The sequence below is a fragment of the Rasamsonia byssochlamydoides genome (assembly GCF_041956645.1).
Source record: "Rasamsonia byssochlamydoides strain NRRL 3658 unplaced genomic scaffold VTN77scaffold_9, whole genome shotgun sequence".
In the NCBI taxonomy this organism is placed as follows: domain Eukaryota; kingdom Fungi; phylum Ascomycota; class Eurotiomycetes; order Eurotiales; family Trichocomaceae; genus Rasamsonia; species Rasamsonia byssochlamydoides.
Window position 1 is genome coordinate 477,943 of NW_027192392.1, and position 26,516 is coordinate 504,458.

General features: G+C 49.9%; 9 protein-coding genes and 2 non-coding genes across 11 annotated transcripts; 6 read left to right on the forward strand and 5 right to left on the reverse strand.

Moving 5' to 3' along the window:
• Positions 1-1,302: 1,302 nt before the first annotated feature.
• On the reverse strand, positions 1,303-1,374 carry VTN77DRAFT_t34. Its single transcript has one exon. It is a non-coding gene; the product is annotated as a tRNA-Gln (tRNA).
• A 183-nt stretch (positions 1,375-1,557) lies between these two features.
• VTN77DRAFT_t33 lies at positions 1,558-1,629 on the forward strand. The gene has a single exon. It is a non-coding gene; the product is annotated as a tRNA-Gln (tRNA).
• A 1,440-nt stretch (positions 1,630-3,069) lies between these two features.
• On the reverse strand, positions 3,070-3,805 carry VTN77DRAFT_9591 (uncharacterized protein; the record flags this gene model as incomplete). Its single annotated transcript, XM_069426215.1, has 3 exons — positions 3,070-3,179; positions 3,254-3,734; positions 3,800-3,805. 3 exons carry the CDS (start codon positions 3,803-3,805, stop codon positions 3,070-3,072), a joined length of 597 nt encoding a protein of 198 aa, XP_069280713.1.
• Positions 3,806-4,345: 540 nt separating this feature from the next.
• Positions 4,346-5,716, forward strand: VTN77DRAFT_9592 (uncharacterized protein; the record flags this gene model as incomplete). Its single annotated transcript, XM_069426216.1, has 6 exons — positions 4,346-4,472; positions 4,534-4,879; positions 4,937-5,065; positions 5,127-5,256; positions 5,321-5,559; positions 5,617-5,716. 6 exons carry the CDS (start codon positions 4,346-4,348, stop codon positions 5,714-5,716), a joined length of 1,071 nt encoding a protein of 356 aa, XP_069280714.1.
• Positions 5,717-8,449: 2,733 nt separating this feature from the next.
• On the forward strand, positions 8,450-11,656 carry VTN77DRAFT_9593 (uncharacterized protein; the record flags this gene model as incomplete). Its single annotated transcript, XM_069426217.1, has 8 exons — positions 8,450-8,628; positions 8,734-8,746; positions 8,858-8,893; positions 8,959-9,020; positions 9,079-9,182; positions 9,255-9,332; positions 9,414-11,179; positions 11,252-11,656. The coding sequence occupies 8 exons, from the start codon at positions 8,450-8,452 to the stop codon at positions 11,654-11,656; spliced, it is 2,643 nt and encodes an 880-aa protein (XP_069280715.1).
• A 1,169-nt stretch (positions 11,657-12,825) lies between these two features.
• VTN77DRAFT_9594 (uncharacterized protein) lies at positions 12,826-15,277 on the reverse strand (the record flags this gene model as incomplete). Its single annotated transcript, XM_069426218.1, has 5 exons — positions 12,826-13,014; positions 13,076-14,973; positions 15,036-15,103; positions 15,156-15,172; positions 15,242-15,277. 5 exons carry the CDS (start codon positions 15,275-15,277, stop codon positions 12,826-12,828), a joined length of 2,208 nt encoding a protein of 735 aa, XP_069280716.1.
• Positions 15,278-17,197: 1,920 nt separating this feature from the next.
• Positions 17,198-17,734, forward strand: VTN77DRAFT_9595 (uncharacterized protein; the record flags this gene model as incomplete). Its single annotated transcript, XM_069426219.1, has 1 exon — positions 17,198-17,734. The coding sequence occupies one exon, from the start codon at positions 17,198-17,200 to the stop codon at positions 17,732-17,734; it is 537 nt and encodes a 178-aa protein (XP_069280717.1).
• A 354-nt stretch (positions 17,735-18,088) lies between these two features.
• VTN77DRAFT_9596 (uncharacterized protein) lies at positions 18,089-19,307 on the reverse strand (the record flags this gene model as incomplete). Its single annotated transcript, XM_069426220.1, has 3 exons — positions 18,089-18,116; positions 18,168-19,023; positions 19,088-19,307. The coding sequence occupies 3 exons, from the start codon at positions 19,305-19,307 to the stop codon at positions 18,089-18,091; spliced, it is 1,104 nt and encodes a 367-aa protein (XP_069280718.1).
• A 537-nt stretch (positions 19,308-19,844) lies between these two features.
• Positions 19,845-20,803, forward strand: VTN77DRAFT_9597 (uncharacterized protein; the record flags this gene model as incomplete). Its single annotated transcript, XM_069426221.1, has 3 exons — positions 19,845-20,272; positions 20,345-20,400; positions 20,460-20,803. The coding sequence occupies 3 exons, from the start codon at positions 19,845-19,847 to the stop codon at positions 20,801-20,803; spliced, it is 828 nt and encodes a 275-aa protein (XP_069280719.1).
• Positions 20,804-21,287: 484 nt separating this feature from the next.
• On the forward strand, positions 21,288-22,644 carry VTN77DRAFT_9598 (uncharacterized protein; the record flags this gene model as incomplete). The annotated part of the gene is made up of 3 exons (XM_069426222.1): positions 21,288-21,527; positions 21,606-21,840; positions 21,905-22,644. 3 exons carry the CDS (start codon positions 21,288-21,290, stop codon positions 22,642-22,644), a joined length of 1,215 nt encoding a protein of 404 aa, XP_069280720.1.
• A 519-nt stretch (positions 22,645-23,163) lies between these two features.
• Positions 23,164-26,032, reverse strand: VTN77DRAFT_9599 (uncharacterized protein; the record flags this gene model as incomplete). Its single annotated transcript, XM_069426223.1, has 4 exons — positions 23,164-24,032; positions 24,106-24,850; positions 24,904-25,719; positions 25,784-26,032. The coding sequence occupies 4 exons, from the start codon at positions 26,030-26,032 to the stop codon at positions 23,164-23,166; spliced, it is 2,679 nt and encodes an 892-aa protein (XP_069280721.1).
• Positions 26,033-26,516: the final 484 nt, after the last annotated feature.

The following is a 26,516-nucleotide window of genomic DNA, read 5'->3' on the forward strand; positions in this document are numbered from 1 at the left end:
AAGTTCTAAATAATTTCCTACTATATAAGTTTGCTTCAACAATATCTTTACATATAATTATTTTGAGAAAATTTATTCTTAATGAGCTGGTGACGGAAACCTTTGCAGATGTGGTGTTGTTGATTCATGGGCGGGACAAAATCTTCAGAAAACGATGTGAGTACTCTGTACTAACCAGTACTAGGTAGACAAGATGAGATGCAGGAGACGGTGTCGTCCAAGCTCCAAGTAAGCTTATGTGCTGACTTATCTACTCTGTAATTACGTGTACAGAGTAGACTTAGAATTGTCCCAGAGGTTCCGCCGAGAGTAATAATAATGTGGATCATCAGGCGAACTTCGATTTCCAATCCTGTGGACACATTATACAGAGATACCGACCCTCTAGAAACCTGTAACACTTGTCAGTTGATCTCTTTCAAACCAGAGGGGAAACAAGGCACCAGGGACAATACGGAGCGTGAATTAATACTGATGTTCTGTACAAAGTACTCCGCACACTGGGCTGACACTGAATCTCCTGAAAAGGGATAGTGGTCTGTTCACCGAAAGTGCTTAATTGATATCATGCTTGGCGTTGCAGTGCGTGGTCTATAAAGAGTCCCCTGCACCATCTGTTTTCCAGCCAGCAGATAAGTCTATGTCTATAACTTGGAAGCTTAAACCCCTCGCTCCGCTCGGGCGGCTTGAAGGGGTGATAAAGTCAAGTGACTATAAATTTTTATAGCTAGAAACTTATCATATAACTTACTATAGGCTTTATCGGGGTTTCCTATAGGCTTTGCAACCCTAAAGCCTTATACCTTGATGCTCCAGACCTTAGGCCCTCCGTAAGCCTGGTATACCGCAAGGCCTTAGAGAGCCTAAAGTAAAAGGGTGAAATTTTAGTATGGGATTTCACTATAGGCTCTAGGCTTCACTTATAGGCTATATAGGCTTTAGACTTTGAAGGGGTTCACTATAATCAATGCCAAAATTGCAATCTCAATCGATTAAGGAGAATCTGTTCCCTTAGCCAGGAATAGGGGCTCCCTAGGCTTCGCAGGGACTTTGCTAATAGGCTTTGTGCTTTCTCTATATAGGGAGTTAGCTGATTTCATGAATTTGTTGTGGTATGCTTACATAAAAAGCACAACGGGTGATGACTAAGCAAGGCCGACCAATCCTGTCACTCGCTCGCTTTTTACGTAAGCGATTGTACTCCGTAAGCAAAAAATGATATTTTTATGTCCATAAAATCTTTTTTAATATCCATCTTGTTCCCCAGCACTACATACAAGAAAAAAAGCGGAAAGAAACGAAAGCCCCTGCCTGGGATCGAACCAGGATTATCGGAATCAGAATCCGATGTGATAGCCATTACACTACAGAGGCAATTGATGAGAGGTGTTCCTAAATTATCTGCTTATATCCATATCAGAACTATACACATACATTGGATTCTGATTCTGTAATCCTGGTTTGATTCTAGGCAGGGCTTTCATCTTTTCCTTTTTTATATATATACGGTGCTGAAAATGGATATAAATTTGAATTTTGAAGCATCTGTCAACACTTGCCTCTGTAGTGTAATGGCTATCACATCGGATTCTGATTCCGATAATCCTGGTTCGATCCCAGGCAGGGGCTTTAAATTTTTTAAGCTCTTATACAGAGGCATTGATATGGTAACTGAGCTTTGCAAGAACCTATCTATAATTCTATTCTGGTTGCTTGGAATTAGGAAGTATAGTGCAATCAGGCTGCAGCCCATCCATGGGTAAAAGTCGACTTAACCTAAGAACATCAAGACTGTCAAGACAACCCAATGAAATTTGTCTACATATAAATTTTTTTTCCCAGCGAGCTTTTGTCTCCATTTCGGTGCTCTTCGGTCATCTTGGGGAGGATTCTGTCCGAGGCTTTGGGTACTCAGCCTGGAGCTGAGCTTCTGCCGGTCTGAACTCGAGTGAGATGATTTATTCTGATGCGCGCGAAGCCGGGTATTTCGAAGTGAACCCTGGTACTATAAGCACAGGCGGCTTCATGTACCATGCAGGTTCTTCTTTTCCCTTGCTCCTTGCTTCTATTATCTCTTCCCACATCCTGAGCACAAACCTCTGTATCCAGTCCTTGTTGATCCTCTGACTATCGATAGCATTCCTCAGATGACATTGTCTATCATGATCAAAGAATGTCATCTGTAATGAATGGATCTTCTCAGCACTGTACAATCTCATCAATTTGTCTCATATACCCTCGATGAGATCATGGCATTGTTGACGTTGATCCTCATCTTCTTGGCAGTATAGACTGGAATGGTATAGAGCATTATCTTCGAGCTCCCGTAACGTTTCCATAACAATATGTACCAGTATTTCTCTGACGGCTTGGGCCTCCATTGCCTCAGCTGCGTAGCTTCAGATAACCTGGAGATCAGACCCAGGCTCGTTTCGAAAATTAGAGGAGAGCTCATGGGTCGTCGTGAATGCTGTCTCAGTCGTGAAAAGGGCGCAAGGGTAAGTTGGTGAATTGGTATACCCTCAGGAGACTGGAGAAGCTGAGTGTATGTAGGTGAGAGAGCTCCCAAGGGGGTTTGATGGGTAAGTGGATGAGGGAGGAGGTAGGAAAGAAAGGCCACGAAAATCGACACAATAGCCACAGCTCTCCACGTGTACTATATATATACATCACGGGACTCAAGAACTCCGTATGGCCTGCGCAGATCTCAAATTATTCCTGATAGGCATCAGTCTAACTATGTGAAGTCCTAGTGCTATAGGGGTACTACTTGATGACATCTCTACTTGTCGATGCATGCTGTGAAGTTCCAATTGGCCATAGCAATGGCTTCGTTACTTCCAGGAGCATACTCATCCGACGTTCCCCTGGAGACACCAATTGAGCTGAGTTGGGGGTTGCTCCCTTAAATAACTGCCTGGGCTTCACACAGGCCAGCAGGCGGTCTTTTGCTCGTTGGGGCCACATCTGCCACATCTGAAACGATCTGCAGGACGAACACATGGGACGACGGAGGATTGCTCCTGCCGCCCCCATTTCCCTGACTGCCTCGCAAACGAGGACTGACGACTAACCAACGCCCAGGCCAATCATCGGGGCACGCGATTGGTCGGTTGGGGGCCTGGGTGGCTCCGCATACCCGCCGCCCACGTGAGTAGTTCGCTGCCTCTCCGCAATGGCTGGCAAGTTAGCAACTTAGTAATTGTGACAGACTGGGTTAGCATGTAGCATTCCATCCATCGATCCTCTCCACTGAAGCTGAAGGCCCGCAAGTCATTCTTCTTATTATTGCACCGGCCTGCAGTCGTGTGTGTGATTGGTAGCAGCGGTTGTTCATCACTACTGTACAAGTATTGCTTTGTTGGAGCGACTCCCGACCTCCCGAGTCGCAGCCGGCGATTCACGTAGCTGAAGCAAAACAGGCAAACCGGATGCTGCCGTGCTGAACTCCTTATCCTGCCCTGCGCCTTGCTTTTGTCTGAAGCGCCAACAGCGCCCGCTCCCCTCTCGGCAAACCCCCCACAGCCCCCGATAGCACTGTCCAGTGTCCACTGTGCTAAGTATGTTGTGCTGGAGTGAACGCTTTGTCCATGGTCCACGCTGCGTGTAATTACTACTGCCTTGCCGCCTCTGCCTTGCCCTTCGCCCACCCACCTGCTGTCCACCAGCACCTGTTCCTCTGGCCTCTGCTTGAGCCTCCATTTGGCCTGAGGAGTGCGGACGGCAACCACTTCCTTTCAGCCACTTGAGGAACAGACCATCCCTCACAGCTTATCCCCGCCGTCTTTGGGGAACGCACCTGCATCGCCGGCCTCCACTGCCACCTCGCTCCGATCCCTCCAAACTACGTACGGCGTACCTTGCCCGCACAAACAATTCGAAAGGAATCACTTTTCTCTCATCCTGCGATTCTTTCCTGCACTGTCGCTGGCCGTTGCAATTGTCCCCGCCTGCAGCCGTTCACTGCCTCCATCCGGTTCATCGTGGAATCAGCACGAGGTCGCACCCGGCGTCGTGTCGTCAGCGCTACATCCCGCCGCAGCGCGTTGCGACCAGACGAAGCGCAACTGAATCAAGCTCGTTCCAACTGCCATCGCCGATTCATAGTCGACTTATCTAACTTAGAGGGCCACGACGTTTGCGGCCTTGAGCCCTCGTGGCTGGCCCCCGGTGCTTCCGTTCACGCCTGTGGGTGCGCTAGTGGAGTTCTTTGTTGACGGTCTGGCCGTATCGCAGTCGAACCCCAACTACTCTCGACGATCGTCTACCCTCTAGAAAGCAGCAGGTTGGACGTTCTTTACGTGGGGAATCGAGAATCTGAAGCGTTGCGAGAGATTCGTCCAACATGGGTGCATGTCTCAGCACCGAGTCCGGTGTGGACTTGGAACAGAAGAAGAGAAGCCAGATGATCGACAGGAAGTTGGAGGAAGATTCAAGGCGACTGCGCAGAGAATGCAAGATTCTACTTCTGGGTATGTTGTCATTGGGGAACATGTGCTTGATGATTGTGCTAACCTTGGCTTAACTGCCCAGGGTCCGGCGAAAGCGGGAAGTCGACTATCGTCAAGCAGATGAAGATTATCCACCAGAATGGGTACTCCGTCGAAGAGCTCGCGCTATACCGTCTGACCGTATACAAGAACCTCCTGGACTGCGCGAAAGCGCTGATTACGGCCTACGAGCAGTTTGACCTGGTGCCGTCCAGCCAGAAAGTGCGAGATTATATCAACTACCTCATTGAATACAATATAGATCCCGACCCAAACACGCCTCTGGATCCTAAAGTTGGGGATGCAGTAACATACCTCTGGAACGATCCATGCACTTCTACGGCCTTGGAACATCAGAGTGAATTCTATCTGATGGATTCCGCACCCTAGTAAGTGTGTTTTGATCCATCGCCCCGAGCAGAGGAAGGCTGATAGCCTCGCGACAGTTTCTTCGAACACGCAAAGCGAATATCAGCACCTGATTACATCCCAAACGAAGCCGACGTGCTGCGCGCCAGAACGAAAACGACGGGTATATACGAGACGCGCTTCACGATGGGCCAGCTCAGCATTCAGTGCGTCCTTCCTCGCATTCGCCGGAGAGACATGACCGTTGTTACTGACGCAGGTCAATAGTATGTTTGATGTTGGGGGCCAACGAAGCGAACGTAAGAAGTGGATCCATTGCTTCGAAAACGTCACTTCCATTATCTTCTGTGTCGCTTTGAGTGAATATGATCAGGTCTTATTGGAAGAAAGTAATCAGGTATGTCTTTGTGTGTGAAGCCCGGTTGGTTCGCCTTCAGTTACTCACTCTACTGCTCGCAAAGAACCGAATGATGGAGAGCCTGGTGCTTTTCGACTCGGTCGTTAATTCTCGATGGTTCATGCGCACCAGCATCATCCTTTTCCTGAATAAAGTCGATCTGTTCCGTCAGAAATTGAGTCGCTCGCCTTTGAGTAACTACTTTCCCGATTATTCCGGAGGCAATGATGTCAACCGAGCCGCCAAATATCTGTTATGGAGGTTTAATCAAGTCAACCGTGCGCATCTTAATCTATACCCTCAGTAAGTACTCGCCGCAGGATCTTCACCAGAGCAGCCACTGATCCGTCGTACTTTTAGTCTCACTCAGGCCACCGATACGACAAACATCCGCCTGGTTTTCGCCGCTGTGAAAGAGACCATCCTACAGAATGCCCTCAAAGATTCGGGTATTCTATAGCTTCCGGCCTCTGTTCGCGGTTCGAAGGCATGCGGGCTTTCTTTTCTTCTTTTCTTTTCCTTTTTTTTTTACCTCATTTCAGCGCATTTCCTTTCGCCATTTTCTCTACTAATACTTTCTGTTCGGTCATCGCGCCTCATTCGGGATATCTTCTCCTCCAACGCAGCCATCTAATGACTTGACTACCCCTTTTTTGTTTGCTTTGCGCGGAAGCTGAGACGGCGTTCACGGGGCGGCATAATCTAGCACTTTTCTTATTTTTTTGGGCGCTGTGATGTGTCTGGGTATCTGCAGAAATACCGTATGCTTCGATATGTAATTTCTTCTTTGCGATGGCTCTTCATATCTGGCCATGAAAGGCCAGTTCTGTCTACCGATGTCATTTTCCTCGCCGCTTGGAGTCTTTCTCGCTCACCGTTTTGGGAGCAAAAGTTGTCGGCATATTGAATTGCTTTTTCTTTTCTTTTTCTTTTTCTTTTTCTTTTTCTTTTTCTTTTTCTTCTTCTTCTTCTTATCTTTTTCTTTTTTCTTTTTTCTTTTCTTTTTCTCAGCGCATTGGATGATGATGAAGGTCCAACTTTTTGGCAAGAGGGAGTTTTTCCTTACCAATCTCGTTGATTGATGTTCTGATTTTGGCTTTGCTCATGCTTTTTTTTGGGGCTATCTTTTCTCTTGTTCCATTTTCGTGTCCTTTATGCTGTCATTTTTTGTTGATCGACATGTCTATGATGAGCAGAGGGAGGCTGTTGTCTTCTCAGCCGTCTTGTATCCATAATTGAGATTTATATATCAGTTCCTTGTCTTTTTTTTTTGCTCTTGGTCTATTTCTCGGATGTAAATCGTCGGAATTCCTGCAAACGCAGCAGAGTTATTCCGTTGTACTGTACAGTACTATACTAATTAATTTAGTTATACTATTTTCTTTACAGATAGCCCTTTTCATGAGCGTTGAGTGAATCCATATTATTTATTTATTATTATTATCGTGAATGGCAAGTTGGTAACTGCTGTGCGGGATGTGCCGAGGGCTGAAACTTGGCCCGGGTCGATCCGCCCCCAGGAAGGACCCAGATCTGCAAGCAGCAAGGCGAAGCAAGCCAAGCATGGGCCATGGGCGGTGGGAGTTGGAGTTATTTTTGGCCTGGGCTGGGAAAGCCTGAGGCTGGGGCGCGTTAGTAGTTACCAGTGGCACTGGCACCAGTGCACCACCAAGTGGAGTGGATCCAGTTACTTAGTGCTGTAAGAAATATCAGCAAGTTTCAACTAATTAGGCTTCCAGCGCCATCCGATCGATGGACACAGATACTATTCTTATGCGGCACGCCTGAACTCCGTACAGAGTAATCATACGAATTCAAGCGGTTAATTAATAACCGGCTTTGTTGCGATGATACCATTGCCATTGCCATTGCCGGATCGAGCATCTGTGACCTGTGACGTGACGTCGTGAGGTCGGAAGGTGGCGGGAAGCTTCCTTCTGGTGATCCCACCAAAATCAGTTGCTGACTTGCTGTCTCATATCGAAGCTAGCACTTTTTTTATGAGGAACGAATCCTTTCACGCTATCTAAATTCTTGTCTGGGGAATCCCAATGTCGACGACGGTCCCAAGTCGGATTCCAGATAATGGGGAGCCTACAGCAGCGTCCAGAATGTAGAGAAGGAAAGAGCCAGCATGTGTCACATCAGGTTAGGTAGCTGTCGGCAATCTACTGCTTATAATGATTGGAAATTAACTGTTTGCCGAGAGTAGGACCAGCAGGGGTCCTCTCAGGTATGGTGGCGGTTTTAAACCATTCTGGCCCAGATCCATGGGTCCAATCTACCCCGCGGTGGTGATGGATAGAGAAAGTGAGTACATGTACATAATGTACTGTACCTCAGGTATCAGTGTGTTAGGATGCCAGCATCTAGCAACATCGCCGGACGATAGACTGGAATCCATCGGAGGATACATTGCAGACGACATATATCTTCCTTCTATCACGATTTCCCTCGCACAGGTCGACGGTGACCTGTCTAGACCCTGGTCACTGCACCCCGCCCTCTTAGTCATTTATGTCATCTCATCCATGGATGTCAGGTGAGGTGGACTGACCGCAAACAAGCAACTACAAGGTACGTACCGGTAGACCACCCAGCCCAGACAAAGACAGCCAGGCTGGCAACGAATAGAACTGCCGGGATGAATGTAGCTTTCCCTTTCCCTGTTTCGTTTGCATCAGCCATCCCTGTCCTCCCCATTTCATCAACAGCTCTTCATTCAATTGGGTAGGTACACATGCATTGCCATCTGACTTGAACTGGACGGATTAATTGGAAATTGGAAGCTACCCCTCACGGAGTTGGACGGTCTTTCTCGATCCGGGCTCGAGGCGGAATGCTTCGACCAACTTGTTCCTTGGCTTAGATTCTTTAATACGATAAGCATCTGTGACGCCAGATCTTTTTGCCATTGTTGTAGAAGCTGTATCATAGCGCCTTCTACCATCTCTGAAAATTGTGTTGATCCGCAACACATTCAATCCTTTTGAATTTCGCCCGATTCTCTTATCATTGGCGCTTACTCTTCTACTCGAAGCTTTTACCACCTCCACGAATCTCAACTTCCCCGCAGTGGTGCAACGTTACTCTCGGTGGATATTCGAATATTTGTGGGAAAAGCTCCTATCTAACAAAGGAAAAGGGGGGAAAAGTCAATTAGGATCTGAATCATCAAGTCTTCAATTCAACCATGTCCTCGAAGCCCTTGTCTCGCGAGCGCAGACCCTCCGTCGGTGTCCCCATTTCCGACCTGCAAGGACCCGTGGGACCAGGATTCAGTCGTCCCAAGCACAAACGGACCTTCACTGGGCTCGGACCGGCTGAGATCAAGGCAGTCGAGGCCAGTATTCCGGAACCCCTGAGGGAGGCGTAAGTCTTCCCCTGCCTATATCCTCCACTCCGTACGTGCGGACAGGAACGGGCATCTCTTCTGTGGAGAATTTCTATTTCTGACCGTTTGCATTGATCCTACAGGTGGCAGAAACATGTACGACCCTCCTATTCCTTTCACGGACTATACTACAGCTCTGTCGTCGGTTTTTCAACGGCAGTTGAGAAGCCGAAGGGAAGTTGATATTGACATCATCCGCAATCGCAGTCCGCGAAAAGTTTTCAGAACAAGGAGGAATTTGAGGTATGCCTACATCCAAGGGCGGCACAACTATGCACTTGGTTCTGATTGTCACCTGGTTCGGATAGCATGAATTCATTCGCCATGTTGAGACCACCCTGGCCCGCTCGCTTTTCAATTGCGATGAGTCGTACGTCACGTCTTCACCTGTCTTGAGACAGAGATACTCAACAGGAAATTCAATCTAGGGCCGCATACGGGGGAACTGCACTGGCCTTCCGTGACCGGCTGATCATCGAATGGAACAAGACGCAGCAGCGTCAGACATTTGCAGATCAGAAGCGCGTGTATTGTATGGTGTTGGGAGCGTTATCCTCGATATGGAAGTGAACTTCGGACACTGACATTCTTGTCTATTCCTTAGATCTTTCCCTCGAATTTCTGATGGGTCGAGCACTCGACAACGCTATGCTAAATGTTGGCTTGAAAGATGTTGCGAAAGGTATGTACAGTACATACATACGTAACTTAGTTCACGCACCTCGCCACTGCTCTTGAAGGTTCAGCTCGCTAATAAGTTCAGACGGTTTGTCTGAGCTTGGTTTCCGCGTCGAGGACGTGATCAATCAGGAACATGATGCAGCCCTTGGAAATGGCGGTTTGGGACGCCTGGCCGCGTGTTTCCTCGATAGTCTGGCGACTCTGAATTATCCGGCCTGGGGTTATGGTCTGCGTTACCGCTATGGAATCTTCAAACAGGAAATCATCGACGGCTACCAGGTCGAGATCCCTGATTACTGGCTGGATTTTAATCCCTGGGAATTCCCACGGCACGACATCACCGTGGACATCCAGTTCTATGGTCATGTCACCAGATATCAAGATGAACACGGAAAGATAGTGAACTCCTGGCAAGGTGGTGAAACTGTCCAGGCAGTGGCATACGATGTTCCAATTCCCGGATATGGCACAAGCACGACAAACAACCTCCGTTTGTGGTCCAGCAAAGCCACCAGCGGCGAGTTCGATTTCCAAAAGTTCAATGCTGGTGACTATGAAAGTGCCGTTGCTGACCAGCAGCGGGCAGAAACTATTTCGGCTGTGCTGTATCCTAATGATAATCTTGAACGGGGCAAGGAGCTCCGTTTGAAACAGCAGTACTTCTGGTGTGCAGCATCTCTGTACGATATTGTGCGGAGGTTCAAGAAGACCAAGCGTGCTTGGGCGGAGTTCCCTGACCAAGTTGCAATCCAGCTCAACGATACTCACCCGACGCTTGCTATCGTCGAGCTGCAGCGCATCTTGGTTGATCTAGAAGGACTTGAGTGGGACGAGGCCTGGCACATCGTCACCCACACCTTCGGTTACACAAACCACACGGTCTTGCCGGAAGCGTTGGAGAAGTGGTCGGTTCCTTTGATGCAGAATCTGCTGCCCCGGCATCTGCAGATCATCTACGATATCAACTTGTTCTTCCTGCAGTCCGTCGAAAAGAGATTCCCGGAAGATCGGGATATGTTGGCCCGCGTCTCCGTAATAGAAGAGTCGCATCCAAAGATGGTTCGAATGGCATATCTGGCCATCATCGGATCACACAAGGTGAACGGGGTGGCGGAGTTGCATTCGGACCTGATCAAGACGACCATATTCAAGGACTTTGTTGCCATTTACGGGCCAGACAAGTTCACCAATGTCACCAACGGCATCACTCCGAGGCGGTGGCTCCACCAGGCGAATCCACGATTGTCGGACCTGATCGCCTCGAAACTGGGGGGCTTTGAGTTCTTGAAAGATCTGACTCTGCTCGATCAACTGGAGTCCTTTGTCGACGACAAGGCCTTCCGGAGCGAGTGGGCAGAGATCAAATACGCGAACAAGCTTCGCCTTGCCAAGCACATCCAGGTTACTACCGGATACAGCGTGAATCCCAAGGCCCTGTTTGATGTGCAGGTCAAGCGCATCCACGAGTACAAGCGGCAGCAACTGAACATCTTTGGCATTATTCATCGATACCTGAAAATCAAATTGCTGGGCTCGGAAGAGCGTCGGAAACTGGTTCCCCGGGTATCGATCTTTGGAGGCAAGGCGGCGCCTGGGTACTGGATGGCGAAGACGATCATCCATCTCATCAACAACGTTGCCGCCGTGATCAACGAGGATGCCGATGTTGGCGATCTGCTCAAGGTCATCTTCGTTGATGATTACAACGTTAGCAAGGCGGAGATCATCTGCCCTGCGTCGGATATCAGTGAACACATCTCGACTGCAGGCACGGAGGCCAGCGGGACGAGCAATATGAAGTTTGTTCTCAACGGAGGTCTCATTATCGGGACGTGTGATGGTGCCAATGTATGTGTTCGATTCTTCATGTTAGGAAGAGAAAAGGTTCAGGGCGATTTATTTTCTGACTTACATGTGTAGATCGAAATTACCCGTGAAATCGGCGAGCAGAATATCTTCCTCTTTGGTAACCTTGCCGAGGATGTTGAGGAGATACGACACCGCCACCGCTACGACGGTTTCACGCTGGATGAGAACCTAGCCCGGGTGTTCGAGGAGATCCAGAAGGGCACATTTGGCGACGCGAACGACTTCTCCGCGCTGATCTCGTCCATCACGGACCATGGCGACTACTATCTGGTGTCGGATGACTTCCACTCGTACATAACGACGCAGGAGCTAGTCGACGAGGCATTCAAGGATCAGGACGAGTGGATCGTCAAGTCTATCACCAGCGTGGCGCGGATGGGCTTTTTCTCCACGGACCGGGTGATCAACGAGTATGCTGACAGTATCTGGAATATTGAGCCTCTGCCGGAGGAGTAATTATACCTGTTTTTTCTCACTTCTATATTTCTTATTCTGTATTAGCCTGTGACTCTTTATCAGCCATTGGTTAGGTACCTGTGACTTATCTAATACGTACTTGTACTGTACATGCACACGCCAACCCAGACATTCCCTTCCCTTTCTTGGTATATGTTCGTTGTATAATGATGCTTCCCCCCTCTTTATTTATGCCCCTAACTGCCTCGATTCCTGCCTCCTATCACTAACGGGAACATGACATGGCATGACGAGTCTTCTCTCCTCTTTTTTTCCCTTTTTTCCCCCTTTTTCCCCCCTCCCTTTCCTCTTACTTGTTATAGTCTATTACGCCAGTCTTCTTCTTTCTTTCTCTGCTACGGCTAGCCTAACCTAGGTAAGGAAGTAAGTGCTGCTTTCTATCCGACCATGTCTATATATACACAGTATAGAATTGGTATTGGTATCATGTTCCTACAAAAGCAAACGACCACAGTAAGTAAGAAGAAAGAAATGAAAAGAGATACAGACAGACAGACAGAAAACCTAGAACTAGGTGTGTTATTTGTTTCGTCTCTGCTCGAGGAAGGTAGGTAGGTCTGCTCTGTTTGTTTAGTTGTCTGTTTTATCCGTCTGTTTGTCTCTCTCTGTCTGATGGACGAGTGCACACGTATGCTATAGCTATAGGCTATTAATATTATTATGGAACCAATGTTGCAACACCGCTACAGCTAGGTGCATGCTACATGCGCCCTTGCCCTGCCCTGCCTGTCTCATCTCGTCTCGTCTCGCCCCGCCTTGGGATGGACTCAGGTCTTCAAAAGAGTAGGTTAGTAAATATCACTATCAACACCGCCAATAATGTAATAGGCTGACCGACGTGCAATGCAAAAAAAAAAAAATGCCTACAGAAGATGGGCCCATTGGAGGCTTCTATTCTACGTCTCAAGGTCTGGAGGTCTGGATTGGATGAAGTATAATCTGTTGGACAAAGCCTGCAAAATAAAGGCACCAGATAAAAGCTTATCTTTATTTATCCGTCGTGTCAGTCACTCCATCCCAACCGTTGTAGGTATAGGTAGCTAGTCGAGTTTTGTGAAAATATTCGCCCAAACGCTTAATTAAGTTAAGCATCATAATCATGATAATGATAAAAAAAAACAGGCATAAATGAATCCGATCCCATCCGATCATGCAATGTAAGCCAGTTCATCCCCGTCCAATCGCTCAATATAATCCTTCTCCATCAGGGCCTCAATGTTCTTCTTGATATCTGGTATCTTGGGAGGGAATCGTGCCTTCACCTGCTGGATGACCTCCTGCACCAGCTGGACGTGTTTCATCTTCTTGCGGGATTTCATAATACGGACGATTGCAGACTAAAACGCAAGGTTAGCCTCGTTAAGACAGCGAATAAGGCAAAATTCCTCTAGAGCCTACCTGCAGCAGCAGTTTCCGGTCTTCCTCGATCGTCTTGTGGGTGTCTTCGGATTCATGCTTCTGTTCCGACTTGATCTGGATATTGAGGTTGACTTTGATCTTCTTATTCTTGAAGTTGTAGTTCAGGCTGAAAGTCACGCCCGGCGCTGGCTTCGCTCCATCGGGATTGGCCAGCAGCACCTTCGCCTTGACCAGAATGCTCATATTCGGCTCAAGGACCTCGTTCGACAGCTTGGTGGCTTTTTGAATCTCCGAATACTCCAGCGTGTCATGCTCGTTGTAAAGAAGCAAGATCCCCATCTGAAACGTCGACACTTGGAACGTGTACGGAACCTTGGTGTTCTTGATGTAGTTGGCCTTGATTTCACCCTTGCAGAGCTGCCACAACCATGTTAACTTGCGACCACTGTGCTTGTCGAAGTAGAAGCTCTGGAACCGTTCGGCCGTCTTGACAATCTCCGGCGGGGGAATGAACTCCGTCGACGGCGGGTTGAGCGGCCAGAATCCTGTTCCTAGGATCTGGAAATGCGGATCCACCATCCTCTTCCGGTCTTCCTCATCCAAGACCTTATCCTGCCAGTCCCGAAAGCTGGCGTTGAGATCCTTGGAGATCTGGATGTCCTGGAACATGCGCTGCAGCTTGTTCGTGTATTCAAACCCGCAGGCCTCTTTCAGCTTACTGATCATGCTGGTCTCCGCATCGTCCGACACGGAACTCATGTGCACCAGGCGCTTGGCGAGCATCTTGGAATAGAACTTCTGGAACACGTCCTTATCCTCAATGTACTTGAAGACGGTCATGATCTGGCTCAGCATCTCCTCTAACTCGGATTCCTCCGTAGCCTTGGCGCCCTTCTTGAGCAAGGAGTCGGTGTATCGTGCCAGCAGCTCGGGCGACTTTGTCGAGCTCGTCTTGCAGATCTGGTTGCGGTTGACAAACTCGCGGCAGGCGTTGTCCAAAGACCGGACGAACTCCGATTCTCCCGCGAATGCCACGTTCACCAGATTCTGATATCGCGAGTGGACCTGGAGCAGCGCATCCACGTACATCTTGGGCTCAAACTGCTCTCCATCCGCCGCCACTTTTTCGACGGCTGCCAACCCAGCTCGTCGGACATGCGACTCAAATTTCGCCCTAAGGGGATCTAATCCGTCCTTGATCTTCGACAGGAGCCGGTACATCCGAGCCAGGTCATCCTGTCGTTCGTTGTCCAAGAGGACCTGGAATTCGTCACGCAGGAGGCCCGAATGCGCGGTGACGAGGACATCCAAACACGTCTCAGTAAGACGCTTGGTGATGTCCGGATGCAGGTATAATCCCACTCGAGCTTTCTCTTCCTCCAGACGAGACTCTGCCTTCTTCATGTATTCCACAACACTGTTCTCCGCGACAAACTGTCGGGACTCGTTTTCGTAGTAGACCCGGGTGGCAGCGATGAAGGGCCGCTCGAAATAGTATCGGTACACCTCCAGCGTCGACTTGGTGCTGTCGTTCTCGTCCAGACCCAGTGACACGAACGAATCGACAATGTTTTTGATCTGCGACTGCTCGATCGTCTCACCATTCCGTTGTTTCTCTACCAGATTCAGCACCGCCTCCATGACCTTCTCCTGAACCTTTTTAAAGAAGTCCTCCCGCCACTTGACCAGATGAAGCGTGTAGACATCGTAGATATTTTTCTTTCCTTCGTCGATCTCCCTCTTAACCCAGTGTCGATTGAGGTATCGGAAAAGGTGATTGATGTACTTTGCGGCGGTCGTGTATCGATCCCACTCCCGGATATAGAATCCTAATAGTGCCTCCTCAGCGTGGGTTTCGGAGGCTTGGTATACATTTTCGAGATGGCGTGACAGGTAGTGGCCGAGAAGGTTGTAGAGTTCTTCGCCGAGGAGATGTGCTATTAACCCGAGGAAGCTGTCAGCGGCTGATTCTATACCAGGAAGAAATGACAGGACATACCGCCTCGGTGAGCTTGTAAGCCTCCGTTACTCACAGCCTTTTGTGACGTGCAGAAGTTGTGAACCGCCCTACATGATGTCAGCCTGATCCGCCGAACGGAGATATGAGAGAGACACGGACGTATAGAGGGCCATATACTAAAGTAGAAAAGTTGGTTGTCAGCACCGCACCAAGACGTGTAAAGACACAGAATCGAGAATACGTACGGTCTTCATATCAACACCCTCCTCGAGCTTGAGCATCACACTGTCGATGCCCCTCTCCAAGAATGTCCATCTGACGAAGACCACTGGTCAGCTTCGAGCACCACGCCAAAAGCCAATAACTCCCAAACCATTTGTGAACGCCATTCTCCGGGGACTTACGTTTCGTCGAGGTCATCCTTGTGAGGGGTTGCCGGCATCGCAGGAGGCATGGTCGACTTCCGGAGACGATTCGACCGGCGGAGAAGACCAGCGGGAGCTGATAAGGCTGCAGAGGTCAGGTCCTTATTCTTCATGACGTGTGTGCAGGAATGTGGGGGTTCGGGAAAGAGAAAGGGTGTGTTTTCCAAAGCCCAGACCAAATCGTCGGAAGCAAGAAGTCATAAATCAGACAGATGGATGCTCGAAGACTGAAGACTGCAGACGCGACAGGGGACTCGGGGCTCCTTGACAGTGAAGAAAAGGCAACAGGTAAACAAGAGATGGGAGAGTTTTGATCGAGCGGGCCGGCGGACACGCATGCAACACGTACATGCAACACGGGGAAGGTGCCGCAAGTTACCTGACAAGCAGCAGAAGCTTGCCGACGTGATCAGATTGTGACTGTTTGGGTTGCTGGGAAGGGAACCATGGCGACCATGGTGAAGGTTGCCAACCGCAGAGGGATGACGAGGGCCGGAACGTTCCACCAGGAGCTACAAAAGCGGAGGAGGGCAGGACAGCCATGGGATGGGATCGATATGGGGGGTAACGCAGTAGTTATTCTCATACTCACTATTAACACAGATCAGCCCAGACACTGGAGTGTCTGCTGGAGACACTGGTTCACGACGAAATGAGAGGAGAGCAGAAGTAACTGCAGAGGAGGGAGGGTTTGGAGGGTCTCAAGGAAGAAAGAGGTGAAAAGGGAGAAAAAAAGGAGAAAAAGAGAGGATAAGGATGGCAGAGAGGAATGAGCAGTAGGGAGGTTCAAATAATAATAAAGCAAGTTAAGGTAGGCATGTACGCAGCGCGGGAGTAGCGATGGGGAGCGGGCGGCGGAATGAGTTCTTAGTTCTGGGGCTTTGCCTTTGCCTTTCTCTCTTTCTCTGGGACAAGAGGCTCGCTACCCGCCTTAGTTGGCAGATCTCCCCAGGTGACGTGACAGGCAAACTGTGCCACCACCAGCCTGGTTGGCTGCCTGGGGGACTTTTCTTTATTTTTTTTGCCTGAAGAAAATAATAAGATGTCGTACCAACCTGCACAACCAGCAGAATGCAGAATCAAAAAAAATCCTAATTAGAACTCTTGAAAAGACTGTTAAATCCTAGAATGTGTTGAAATCTTTCAAAAACGCTAGTAAATAAATAAAGATAGGTGAACGGAACCTTATCAGCACAACTCAACGCTAGGTACCTGCGCGTGTACACAGAAGACAGACCAGCAGTCAAGTCAACAACGCCCCAAAATTTGATCCAGATTTGACACTCCTATGGCCATCCCTTTATCTATTCCATGGATATAGAATCGCTGATACTGTGGATGGTGACCATGAGACAAAAGAGCTACCTTAAATAATACCCCTGTGGGAGTGGGCACTGGGAGGGCGCTGCAGATGTGTGCTTGCTCAGACACACATCAGATGACGTCATTCCTGATTGGTTGGACTGGCTGGTGTACTGATGTTGCCTCGGAATGGAAATATAATTTCTGTACTCTTTATCATGGAAATCAACAGTGAAAGCAATTGATCCTATCTCCTATCCTGTGGTTCCTCCAGGGCCAGGGACACTAACCTTTACGGCTGGGCTGAGTCTTGACAAACCATGTGACATATATACAAGTCAACTGAGTACAACGGAGAGGTACAGACTCAGAATAGACATCGACAACAGAAAAAGAAGTCCTGCCTCAAAAGAGAGCCAACAACTGGTGCAAAAAAAGGCGGGGGGGAAAGAAAAATCAAAGAAAGAAATCAACATGTCCGTCCGTCCAGCCTCCGAAATCCGAATCAGTCGACATTCGATCCCCGCCTGGCATCGCATCCCCAACACATCCATCCAAAACAAGCCCCTGCTGATCTACCACTCCGCCTTTAGCGCCTCCGCTGCCCAGCTCTCCGCCCGCCTGGCGGAAGTCGGGGTGGTCGTGCCCCAGTGGCAGTACACCATGTATCGCCAGACACACTTCCACTCGACCACCCACGAGGTTCTGGGCGTCATCTCCGGGCGCGCGCGGCTCTGCTTCGGCGGCGAGGAGAATCCCGGCCGCGTCGAGCCCACCGTCGAGCAAGGCGACCTGATGATTGTTCCCGCGGGGGTGGCCCACCGTCTGTTGGAGGACTTGAGTGGGGGCGCGTTCAAGATGTTGGGATCGTATCCACGAGGGAAGAATTGGGACATGTGCTACGGGACGGAGAATGAGAAGGAAGAGGAACTAAGGAAGAATATCGAGATGCAGGGATGGTTTGACCTGGATCCGCTGTATGGAAAGGATGGGCCTGCGGTGCATGCTTGATTTCGATGACACAAGATGATCGTGTCTGTTTCTTAGTTACCTAGTTCTGTGTGGTAGCACCCACACCGACAAACATATGTACAGTATCATAATAGCCATTGTTACAGATCATGTGCGCATCCAGTTCATGGATGATTCCTATGCCAATTACCCATAGCCCTTCCATCCAAAACTGCGATACAAACAGGGGGGGGGGGGGGGGGGGGAAAAAGCATTGTACAGAGGACTTCTAGTTGCGCCGATCGAACCCGCAGTCGCCATATAACCAATTCCTTAGACGCCATGGGTGACCACCAGAACAAATCAAGGAGACAGACCAAAAAGGTGAACAATAAAGGAGACTGGTATGGCATCTCATTTCGAAGCCACTCTCTCGACCAGTCTGTGAAACAGGTCAGCATGTCTCTTTCGATTAGAGTGGAGCGCGGCTTACCGGAAAACACTGATCGTAAAGGTTAAGAGCCACGCGATCAACGCAATGAGCAGGACCGACGCAAGTGCTGTTTGCCGATCACAGATCGCATCGTTCTTTTCATCAACGCGATGGTTGATCTCGGAATTGACGCACGAGCCCCGGACATCGGACAAGGACGCAAAGGCGAGGCTCAGGTTGGCAGAATCGAAGACAATGAAGAAGATGTCCAACAGTATCAGTCGCATCTTAGCCTTGGGGGACCGGAGCCCCAGAGGCTTCCCTGTGTATTCGTCATAGGTAATGTACACCAAATAGACCAGAGCCACGGCATCGACAATGATCGCCATGTCGGCAGAAGGACCTTGAGGGCGATTGTAGAGCTGCGAGAGATGATAAATGGATCCCCCCAGCGCCAGCGCACACAAGGAGAAGATCCACACCGTAAGCCGAAACACCAGCGGAACGATCGGACTCTTTAACAGACTGGACTGGAAGCGTCCAATCCAAGTTCGGCGCCGTGAACGCCATCTAGTTTCCCGGCTGCCCTGTTCCGCATCAGAGCCATCATTCTTATTCGCATAGTCTCCCAGGTTCTCGTTCAGCCAATCCCAGGTCACCGGCTTCTCTTCCAACGAGCTGATAGTGCGAGGGTACGCGACAGATCTGGCAAATCTCATCCAGCGAGACATCCGGAGTCCCGTCGCGGGGTCAATCTGATCCAGGTGCTCTTGCCAGGCAGGATCCAGAGACGGTTTCTGCTTTGCGTAGGGCGAGTGATTATGCTGGGCGACGACGGCTTCGTCAAGCTCGGAGGGTAGGAGCCTGGTGGTTGCATCGCTCTCGTCCTCAGGAACCTCTACAGATCGAATCCATGCTAAACGAGAGTCAAGGTTAGCATCTATGTTAGGCTAAAAGACACGTCCGCCTGGTCTACTTACCTGGCAAGGTCCGAACGGCCGGTGTCGATGTTCGGTGCTGCGCAGAGTTCTCTGCAGACGGCAAAGGCTGCGAGGACTGGGGACTGGTGGAAGATGCGACAGTCCCACTGCGAGGCCGCTCTTGCGATCGCGCATCACCTTCGAGGGGGCTACGCGACGAAGAGTGGCTGGCGGGGTCTGTTATCGGTTGGGATGCTGAATCTCGCGCATCTTGGGCCATTGCCTGGCATGACACAATGGATTGGGGTAGTGCGATTTTTCGTGAATAGAAGATGGTGTTCTTCTAGAGGACATGACCCATGATATATGACCACTGCCGATGCAGGGGGTGAATTCGCAGGCGTGAAAGAAATCCCCGCAAGACCTCAGCGACAATGGCGGCGCAGCACTGGGCGGGACGTCGTCACCATTATTATTTTAACGATAGTCCGGAGCAGGATTTAGAGTTAATAATAACCGGGTTAACCAAGCCTGGGACAATGCGCAGTCCTTAATTAAGATCGAGTCTCTTCTTGGCGGCTGTGTTGCTTTTCCGGATTCCGGCCTGCGGCTTTGGCCAGTGGAATGACGTCTATTGCACATGTGTCATCGTTTAGGCCTCACACGCTTTCAGGCTCGCTCACTGGCAAATTGGCCTTCGCACCGATCGTCAAGCATGTTGTCCAGCCCAATCTTTTTGTCAGTCGCGTTTTCTGTGAGCCAGGGAAGCCTTCATCATTGACACTCCTTCCCTCAGCCTTCGCCCACGGCCGCTGCTATGCGTCTATTCCTCGTCCCCATCTCGACGCGACGAGCTTTCGTATACTGTCGATCCCCCAACGTCTTGAATGCGTCGTTCCTCGACAGGGTTACGGCCAAGGCGGCAGAAACCTGGGAGAAATGGGAACGAGCCGATAAAGGGTGGAGGAAAACACTCGTGTCTTACGGCCATGTTGTTCTCCAGCGGATTCCCTATGAAGAGTGGGGTTTGAAAAGCATCCCCCCTTTGAGTGCACAGCGCCAAATTGAGGAAACCCGTGAGAGACAGCCGGTTGATGTGGTGTTTCCGGGCAATGTAATTAAATCGGACAATGTACTGGGCATCTTGGAGAAGCTAGGCACAGAGAGACAGGATCTCCATCGCAGAAAAATGTGGTGGAGCATCGGGCTTGCCCCTCTGACCGCGCCCATTGCAGTGATACCATTGTAAGATGCCCCGAAGTTCACATTGCTAGGGCGCAGTCGGGGAGACGTGATCTAATTGTTTCATTGCGCCAGAGTGCCCAATATCCCGTTCTTTTATCTGGCCTACCGAGGTTGGTCGCATTGGCGAGGTGAGTGTTGCACCCTGCTTTAAATTATTATGTCATGTCATTGACTCATCAGTGTGCAGCTCTCAGCGGCTCAAGACACCTGGTTTATTTGCTCGAGAAGGGACTTTTGCAGCCTCAATCCTCTCCGGAACTCGAGAATTTCTATTCAAAGCGTCTCGTCCATGCTAGACAAGAGCGTAAGAACGACAAGTCGGCCGTGTCTACACAGGAAGATAAGGATACAGAGGAGAGGCTGCTCCTCGAAGAATCGGATGGGATGGAATTGGGCCAGATATTGGGAGCTCCCGAGATCGCAATTGAAGTGGAACGCGCTGTGGTTCAAATACGGCAGAAGCTGCATTCTGAGCAAGATTCATCTGCCCAAGGAACGCGCGGGTCGAATGCTTCGAAAGAAAAGGCGTGATGAAGAGCTAATTTCTTATTCCCACGGTGATACCCCGAACTCTTCCTTTTGAAATTCTTCCAACGCAAATGGGAAAATACATACACGGTTGCGGGCTGGTTCCATGTCATTGACTGAAAGAAATTAGACAGATTTACAAGCTGTCTCTGTATGATAGTATAGAGCTCATCTCATTGCACAATAATATATCCTTACTCTGCAGACATAGTCCATCATTGACAGTTGCGTGTCTATGTCTATGGTAGCGATAGACATGGGGAACTGTTATGCGGAAATAGGTTGATCCGGGGGCCGCTGTGACGCCGATACTTGGGTCGGGGAGCTGTGGAGGCACAGCCCGAGGGTGCTATGCTCCAATACGGGAAAGGCAGCAGGCTGACCGACAACAGCGACCTCCCATTGAACCATTTCTCCGCCCTTCTCATTTCTGCTGTCGTTTCGCTTTCGGTTCTTCGTTTGCGGGCGTGGCAGTGACAGTGACACGATGTCGAACAAGAGAATCGAGCAGTGGGAAGTTGAGCGGTATTGGGAGATCTTCTCGTCACTCTCCGGTGGTCAACCCCGTCTGAACAACTCGCAGGCTGCCAGCGTCCTCCGGAATAGCCGGCTTCGTGATGAGCAGCTCGAGAAAGTTTGGGACCTGTCGGACGTCGATGGCGATGGAGAGCTTGATTTCGAGGAGTTTTGTGTCGCTATGCGACTGATCTTTGATCTTGTTAATGGGGTAATGTTACCCATACGTAGACAGCCGCGCTCAATCTCGACATCACGCGACCTTGGCTAATATTGTATGTGGAAATAGGAATATCAAGAAGTCCCACCCGCATTGCCAGACTGGTTGATTCCCGAATCCAAAGCGCATCTGGTTCAGGCCACCCGTGCATTAAGCGGTCGCCAGGAACAGTTTGAACGGATAGAAGACGAAGACGAATCGCAGGGGTTGAAGGATGGCTTTGACTGGTATATGAGCCCATCTGACAAAGCAAAATATGAAGAAATCTACGATGCCAACAGAAATCATCGTGGAGAGATAACATGTTCGTACCCCGCCCTTCCTCCCTTGTACCATACATGTGTGGATGCTTACATCTGCTTCTACAGTCGAATCATTACAACCCCTTTATGATTCCTTGGACGTACCAGATACCGATATACGATCGGCGTGGAACCTCGTCAACCCTTCCGCATCACCTTCCATCAACAAGGACGCCTGTCTCGCCTTCCTCCATATCCTGAATTATCGGCATGAGGGCTATCGCATCCCGCGGACTGTCCCGGCGTCTCTCCGCGCCTCTTTCGAGAACAACAAGATCGATTACCAGATTGATAACGTTCGTCCTGCGCAGCGGTGGGGAGTAGACGGGGATACCGAGACGCCCACCGGCCGCAAGGCCAAGTTCGGCGATACGTATCTGAGCCGGTTAGGCGTCAAGTCCAGCTACCGTCCCCAGGGCACCGACTTCAGCAACACGATCCAAGACGAGGAGTGGGAGAAGGTCCGCCTCCGCCGGGAGCTCTCGGAGCTGGAGGCCAAGCTCGAAGCCGCCAACCGCGCCGCGGAGCAGCGGCGAGACCGCGAACGTCCGCGCAACGACGGCCGACCGAACTGGGCGTTGATCAAGAAGGAAGCGCTGCAGCTGCTGGAATACAAGGAACGTGTACTCCGTGAACTACAGGAAGGCACCGGCCGCGCCAAGGAAGGGCAGGATCTGGAGCGACTCCGTGAGGATGTCAAGGCGGTGGGTGAGCAGGTTGAAGGGCTGAAGAACCACCTCGCGAAGCGGAATGAGGTGTTGGAGGATCTGCGGCGGCAGATCGAAGACGAGAAGGCCCGGCGATAAGAAGCACGTTAGCAATGTGCATGTCGGTTCTTACATCATCCATCATGATTTTTCTCCTTCTCCTTTTTACTTTTTTTCCTATTGCTTCTCGTCTGTATGTACAGCCATTTTTTCTATGGCAGGGAGCTTGTCTTGTGGGCGCAATTTGCATTACATATGGATATAATAATATATCATGTGATTCGATTTCGATTCAAATCTGTCTAGATCTAGACATCCGGACACGTTACGTTCTTTCTCATATTAATTAATTAATTAGTCGCTCAGAAAATGGTGAAAAAGACGATGTCCACGGGTAACTATTGTACAGGAAATCCAGAATAAAAGTACAGTACACCGTATTAATTGCCAAACACCGAATCTGAATCTTGTCTTGATCGCGGACGGACCTGCGCCCCCTAGAGAGAGAGAGGGAAAAGAAATCCCACCAGTTGAAAAATCGAGTCGCGAAACGACAATGAGAAAAACTTCCGATTGATGCTTTCTTGCTTGCTTGTAACGTTTATCGATTATCATCTATCATCGCACGGCAAGTTCAGCCATGATACCCTGATCAGGCTTCGTCTCGACAGCCGTAAAAGCGCGACCGCTCTTCTCGAGCCCTTTCTCGGCGCGAGCGTACGCCTCTTCGCTTCGGTCGGTGAGGATGTCCAGGTCTTCCTGCGACAGCAGAGACTCGGAAGAGCCATCGACATCGAACTGCTCGAATTCGTCCTCTCCGAGCGCCTTGCGGAGCTCCTCGATGTCGCTCTGCGTGGTTGTTCCGGAGTCGGGGTCGAGGAGGCTCTTGAACTTGCCTTTCTGGATGACGAGGCGTTCGAGGCGGCGTTTCGAGTCTGCTTTTTCGAGGAGCGTCTGCTCTACGGTGCCCTTTGTCGCGAGACGGTAGACGATCACGGGTTTTGTCTGGCCGATTCGGTGCGCGCGGTCCTGGGCCTGGAGGTCCTGCTGGGGGTTCCAGTCGGAGTCGTACAGAATGACCGTGTCAGCGGCGGTGAGGTTGATACCCTGGCCGCCCGCGCGCGTGCTCAGCAGGAAAATCTTGTAATTTTTATCGGTATTGAAGGCTTTGATTTGAGCTTGACGGTCAGCCTGGCTCACGGCGCCGTCAATGCGACAACATTTCCAGCCCCGCAGTTGAGTGGCCCAGTCCTGGAGAAGGTCGAGCTGGGTCTTGAACTGAGAAAAGATAAGAATTTTGTGTCCTTTCGACATGAGGCAAGGAACTAGTCGATCGAGAAGAAGCATTTTACCGGACGCCGTCACTAACGTCTCATCTACTGTGGACGAGTCGTCGCCCCATGGCCAGTAGAAGTTGTGAGGAGAATTGCAGGCCAACCGGGCCTGCATAACAGGGTTTTGAAGCTTTTTGTTCGCAATTTCTTTCTCTGATGAAGATGTCAGTATCAAATTATGTGAGAATTTTTTTTAAAAAAAAAAACTGGGAAAGGACCGACATACTGGCTAGCTTAATTGTCTTAGCCCTCTCAATCTCCTCCTGCTCAGTCTCGCCAAGTTCGGGCTCTTCTTCTTCCTCTTCGATGCCACTCTCCAGCCTGCGCAGCTTGGCATTGAACTCGCGGTCAGTGATATCTTTGTAACTTGGACGGCCTCTCCGTCTACGGCCTGAGCTTGAAAGGCTGGCCGGCGTGGAAGAGCGACTCGATTTCAAGCTTTTGCTAGGAGTCGTAGATCCGCTGTCCTCCGACTTCCTCTTCAAGCTTTCCGCGCGCGACAGTCTTTCATTCGAGTTTCTAGCTTCGATCCTTTCCACGGCCTTATCTTCCAGGAACTGACGGGCGGTGCCGTTGAGAATTTCGCGATACAGTTCCTTCTGTTCCTGAGTGAGCGGTGCGTACAGAATATACTCCCGCTTCTTAGGAAGTGCAGCCTCCACATCTGTCTTGACTCGCCTCAGAAGAAACGGTTTGAGGATTGCATGCATAGTCGAGACAAGATTGCGCTTGCGCCTCTCAATCACCTCCTTCTGTCCGCTCCTGTCCAAGACGGAGGAGAAATCGAACCAGCTCTCGAAACTATCGAGGTCATTGAAGACTTCTGGAAGCAAAAAGTGCAGAAGGGACCACAACTCTGAAATGTTATTTTGCAGAGGAGTACCTGTGATCAGAAGTCGATTTGCTGAGTTGTAGGTGAGCAGCTCCTTAATCAGTCGACAGTTCATGTTCTTCAAGCGATGACCCTCGTCCTGTCAACTTTGTTAGCTACCTCATTGCGAACAGACCATGAACCCCAACGTACCACAATAATGTACTTCCACTGATACTGAGCGAGCCATTTCCGGTCGTTCATACATATCTCATAAGAAGTACACACGACAGGAAAGTCCATTTTCTTCTGATCTTGCAGTTTCATCCGTTTCTTGCGGATCTCTGCACGTTCATCCTTGGTACCATGATACAACACGGTTTCGATACTTGGTGTCCATCGGGCAAACTCATCAACCCAGTTGCTCACTGTACTCAAAGGGGCAGCAATCAGGAAAGGACCAGATATATTCTTCTCCTTGAAGAAGGCGATCAAAGAGATGGCCTGTACAGTCTTCCCTAGGCCCATCTCGTCCGCTAGAATCCCACACAGGCCATTCATCCACAGGGATTTCAGCCATTCTAAACCTTCTAGCTGGTACTTTCGCATCTTTCCTCCCGTTACCAGTGCGGGCTGCTGAGTGGCAACGAGGTCCTGCTCGCCAATAGCCGTCGGTTTCGCTTCGAACTCGTCTGCCGCTTTTTCCAGGGCTTCTTGAACTGTAGGATTATCTTCGGGAACCGCCACTTCTGCCTTCTTGAAGTAACTGGAGATGGTGTTCATTTGAGAACCTTTCTTTGCCTTTCCTTTTCCCGTTGATTTCTTCGCCTTTTCTCTTTCGTTTTTGACGTTTTTCTCGACAGTATCTTCCGCCCCATCCTTTTTTGCAGCTGACCTAGTAGTTCTTTTTTCAAGCGCGGGCTTCTCCTTAGCTTCTGTGGCTTGTTTCTTGGCTGCCTCCTTCCTGGCCTCTTCCTGTTGTCTTTTTTGCTGTTCCCTCATCTTATCCGCCATGATAGCGACAAAGACCTGCGCAAGAACGACATTAATTCCCCGCACAAATTCTGAGAATTAAAAGAAATGAATAACATACTGAGCTCGTCTTCAACAAGTTCGTCAGCGCTCTCGCTTTGATGTCCATCCCCTCCGTGTCATCTTCGTCAATTGGGAGATCCATGTTGTCTTGTTCACCCCCATGCTGCTCGTGATGACCCTCTATCTTGCCATTGCTCTCACCATCAGCGGATCCGGCTACTATGGGTGAAGAGGGCTGCGTAGAATCCCGTCGTGAAGTTCCTCCATGGGATTCGATGGGGGTGATCGGTGTGGTTCGATCGGACATTGTAGCGACAGTCGAATTTCAAGAGGACGGTGTTGTCCTCGCGCCCAACAGACCATGCAAACTGGCCAATTCAAATGTCAATGAGATGGAAGCTATGCCTGAAGGCTATGTACGACTCTCGACCGATTCGTGTTCATCAGAATCCACTAAGAAAGTCCGCGGCCCGTTAAACAAGGGGAGCAAAGAAAAGAAAGAATGTCTGGACACTCAAACCAATTAGGGTCAATCTACACCTCGAAAAAGAAGGAACTGTCCCCTTTCTCTGTTCATAGAGAAGACGTATGATCCTCACCTGTTCGCGTATCCTTGTTCATTTACGCGGTATGCAAACGACGCGGATCCTCGCGTCAACGCACAGACCAACTTTATAGTGTTTGCTGACAAAGCTGTTAATAATTGTAGGCACCTAACGTAATCGGACACCGAGCTGCCACGGACACCGAGCTGCCACCCCAACCACGGCTGAAAGCGCCTAACAATGCCT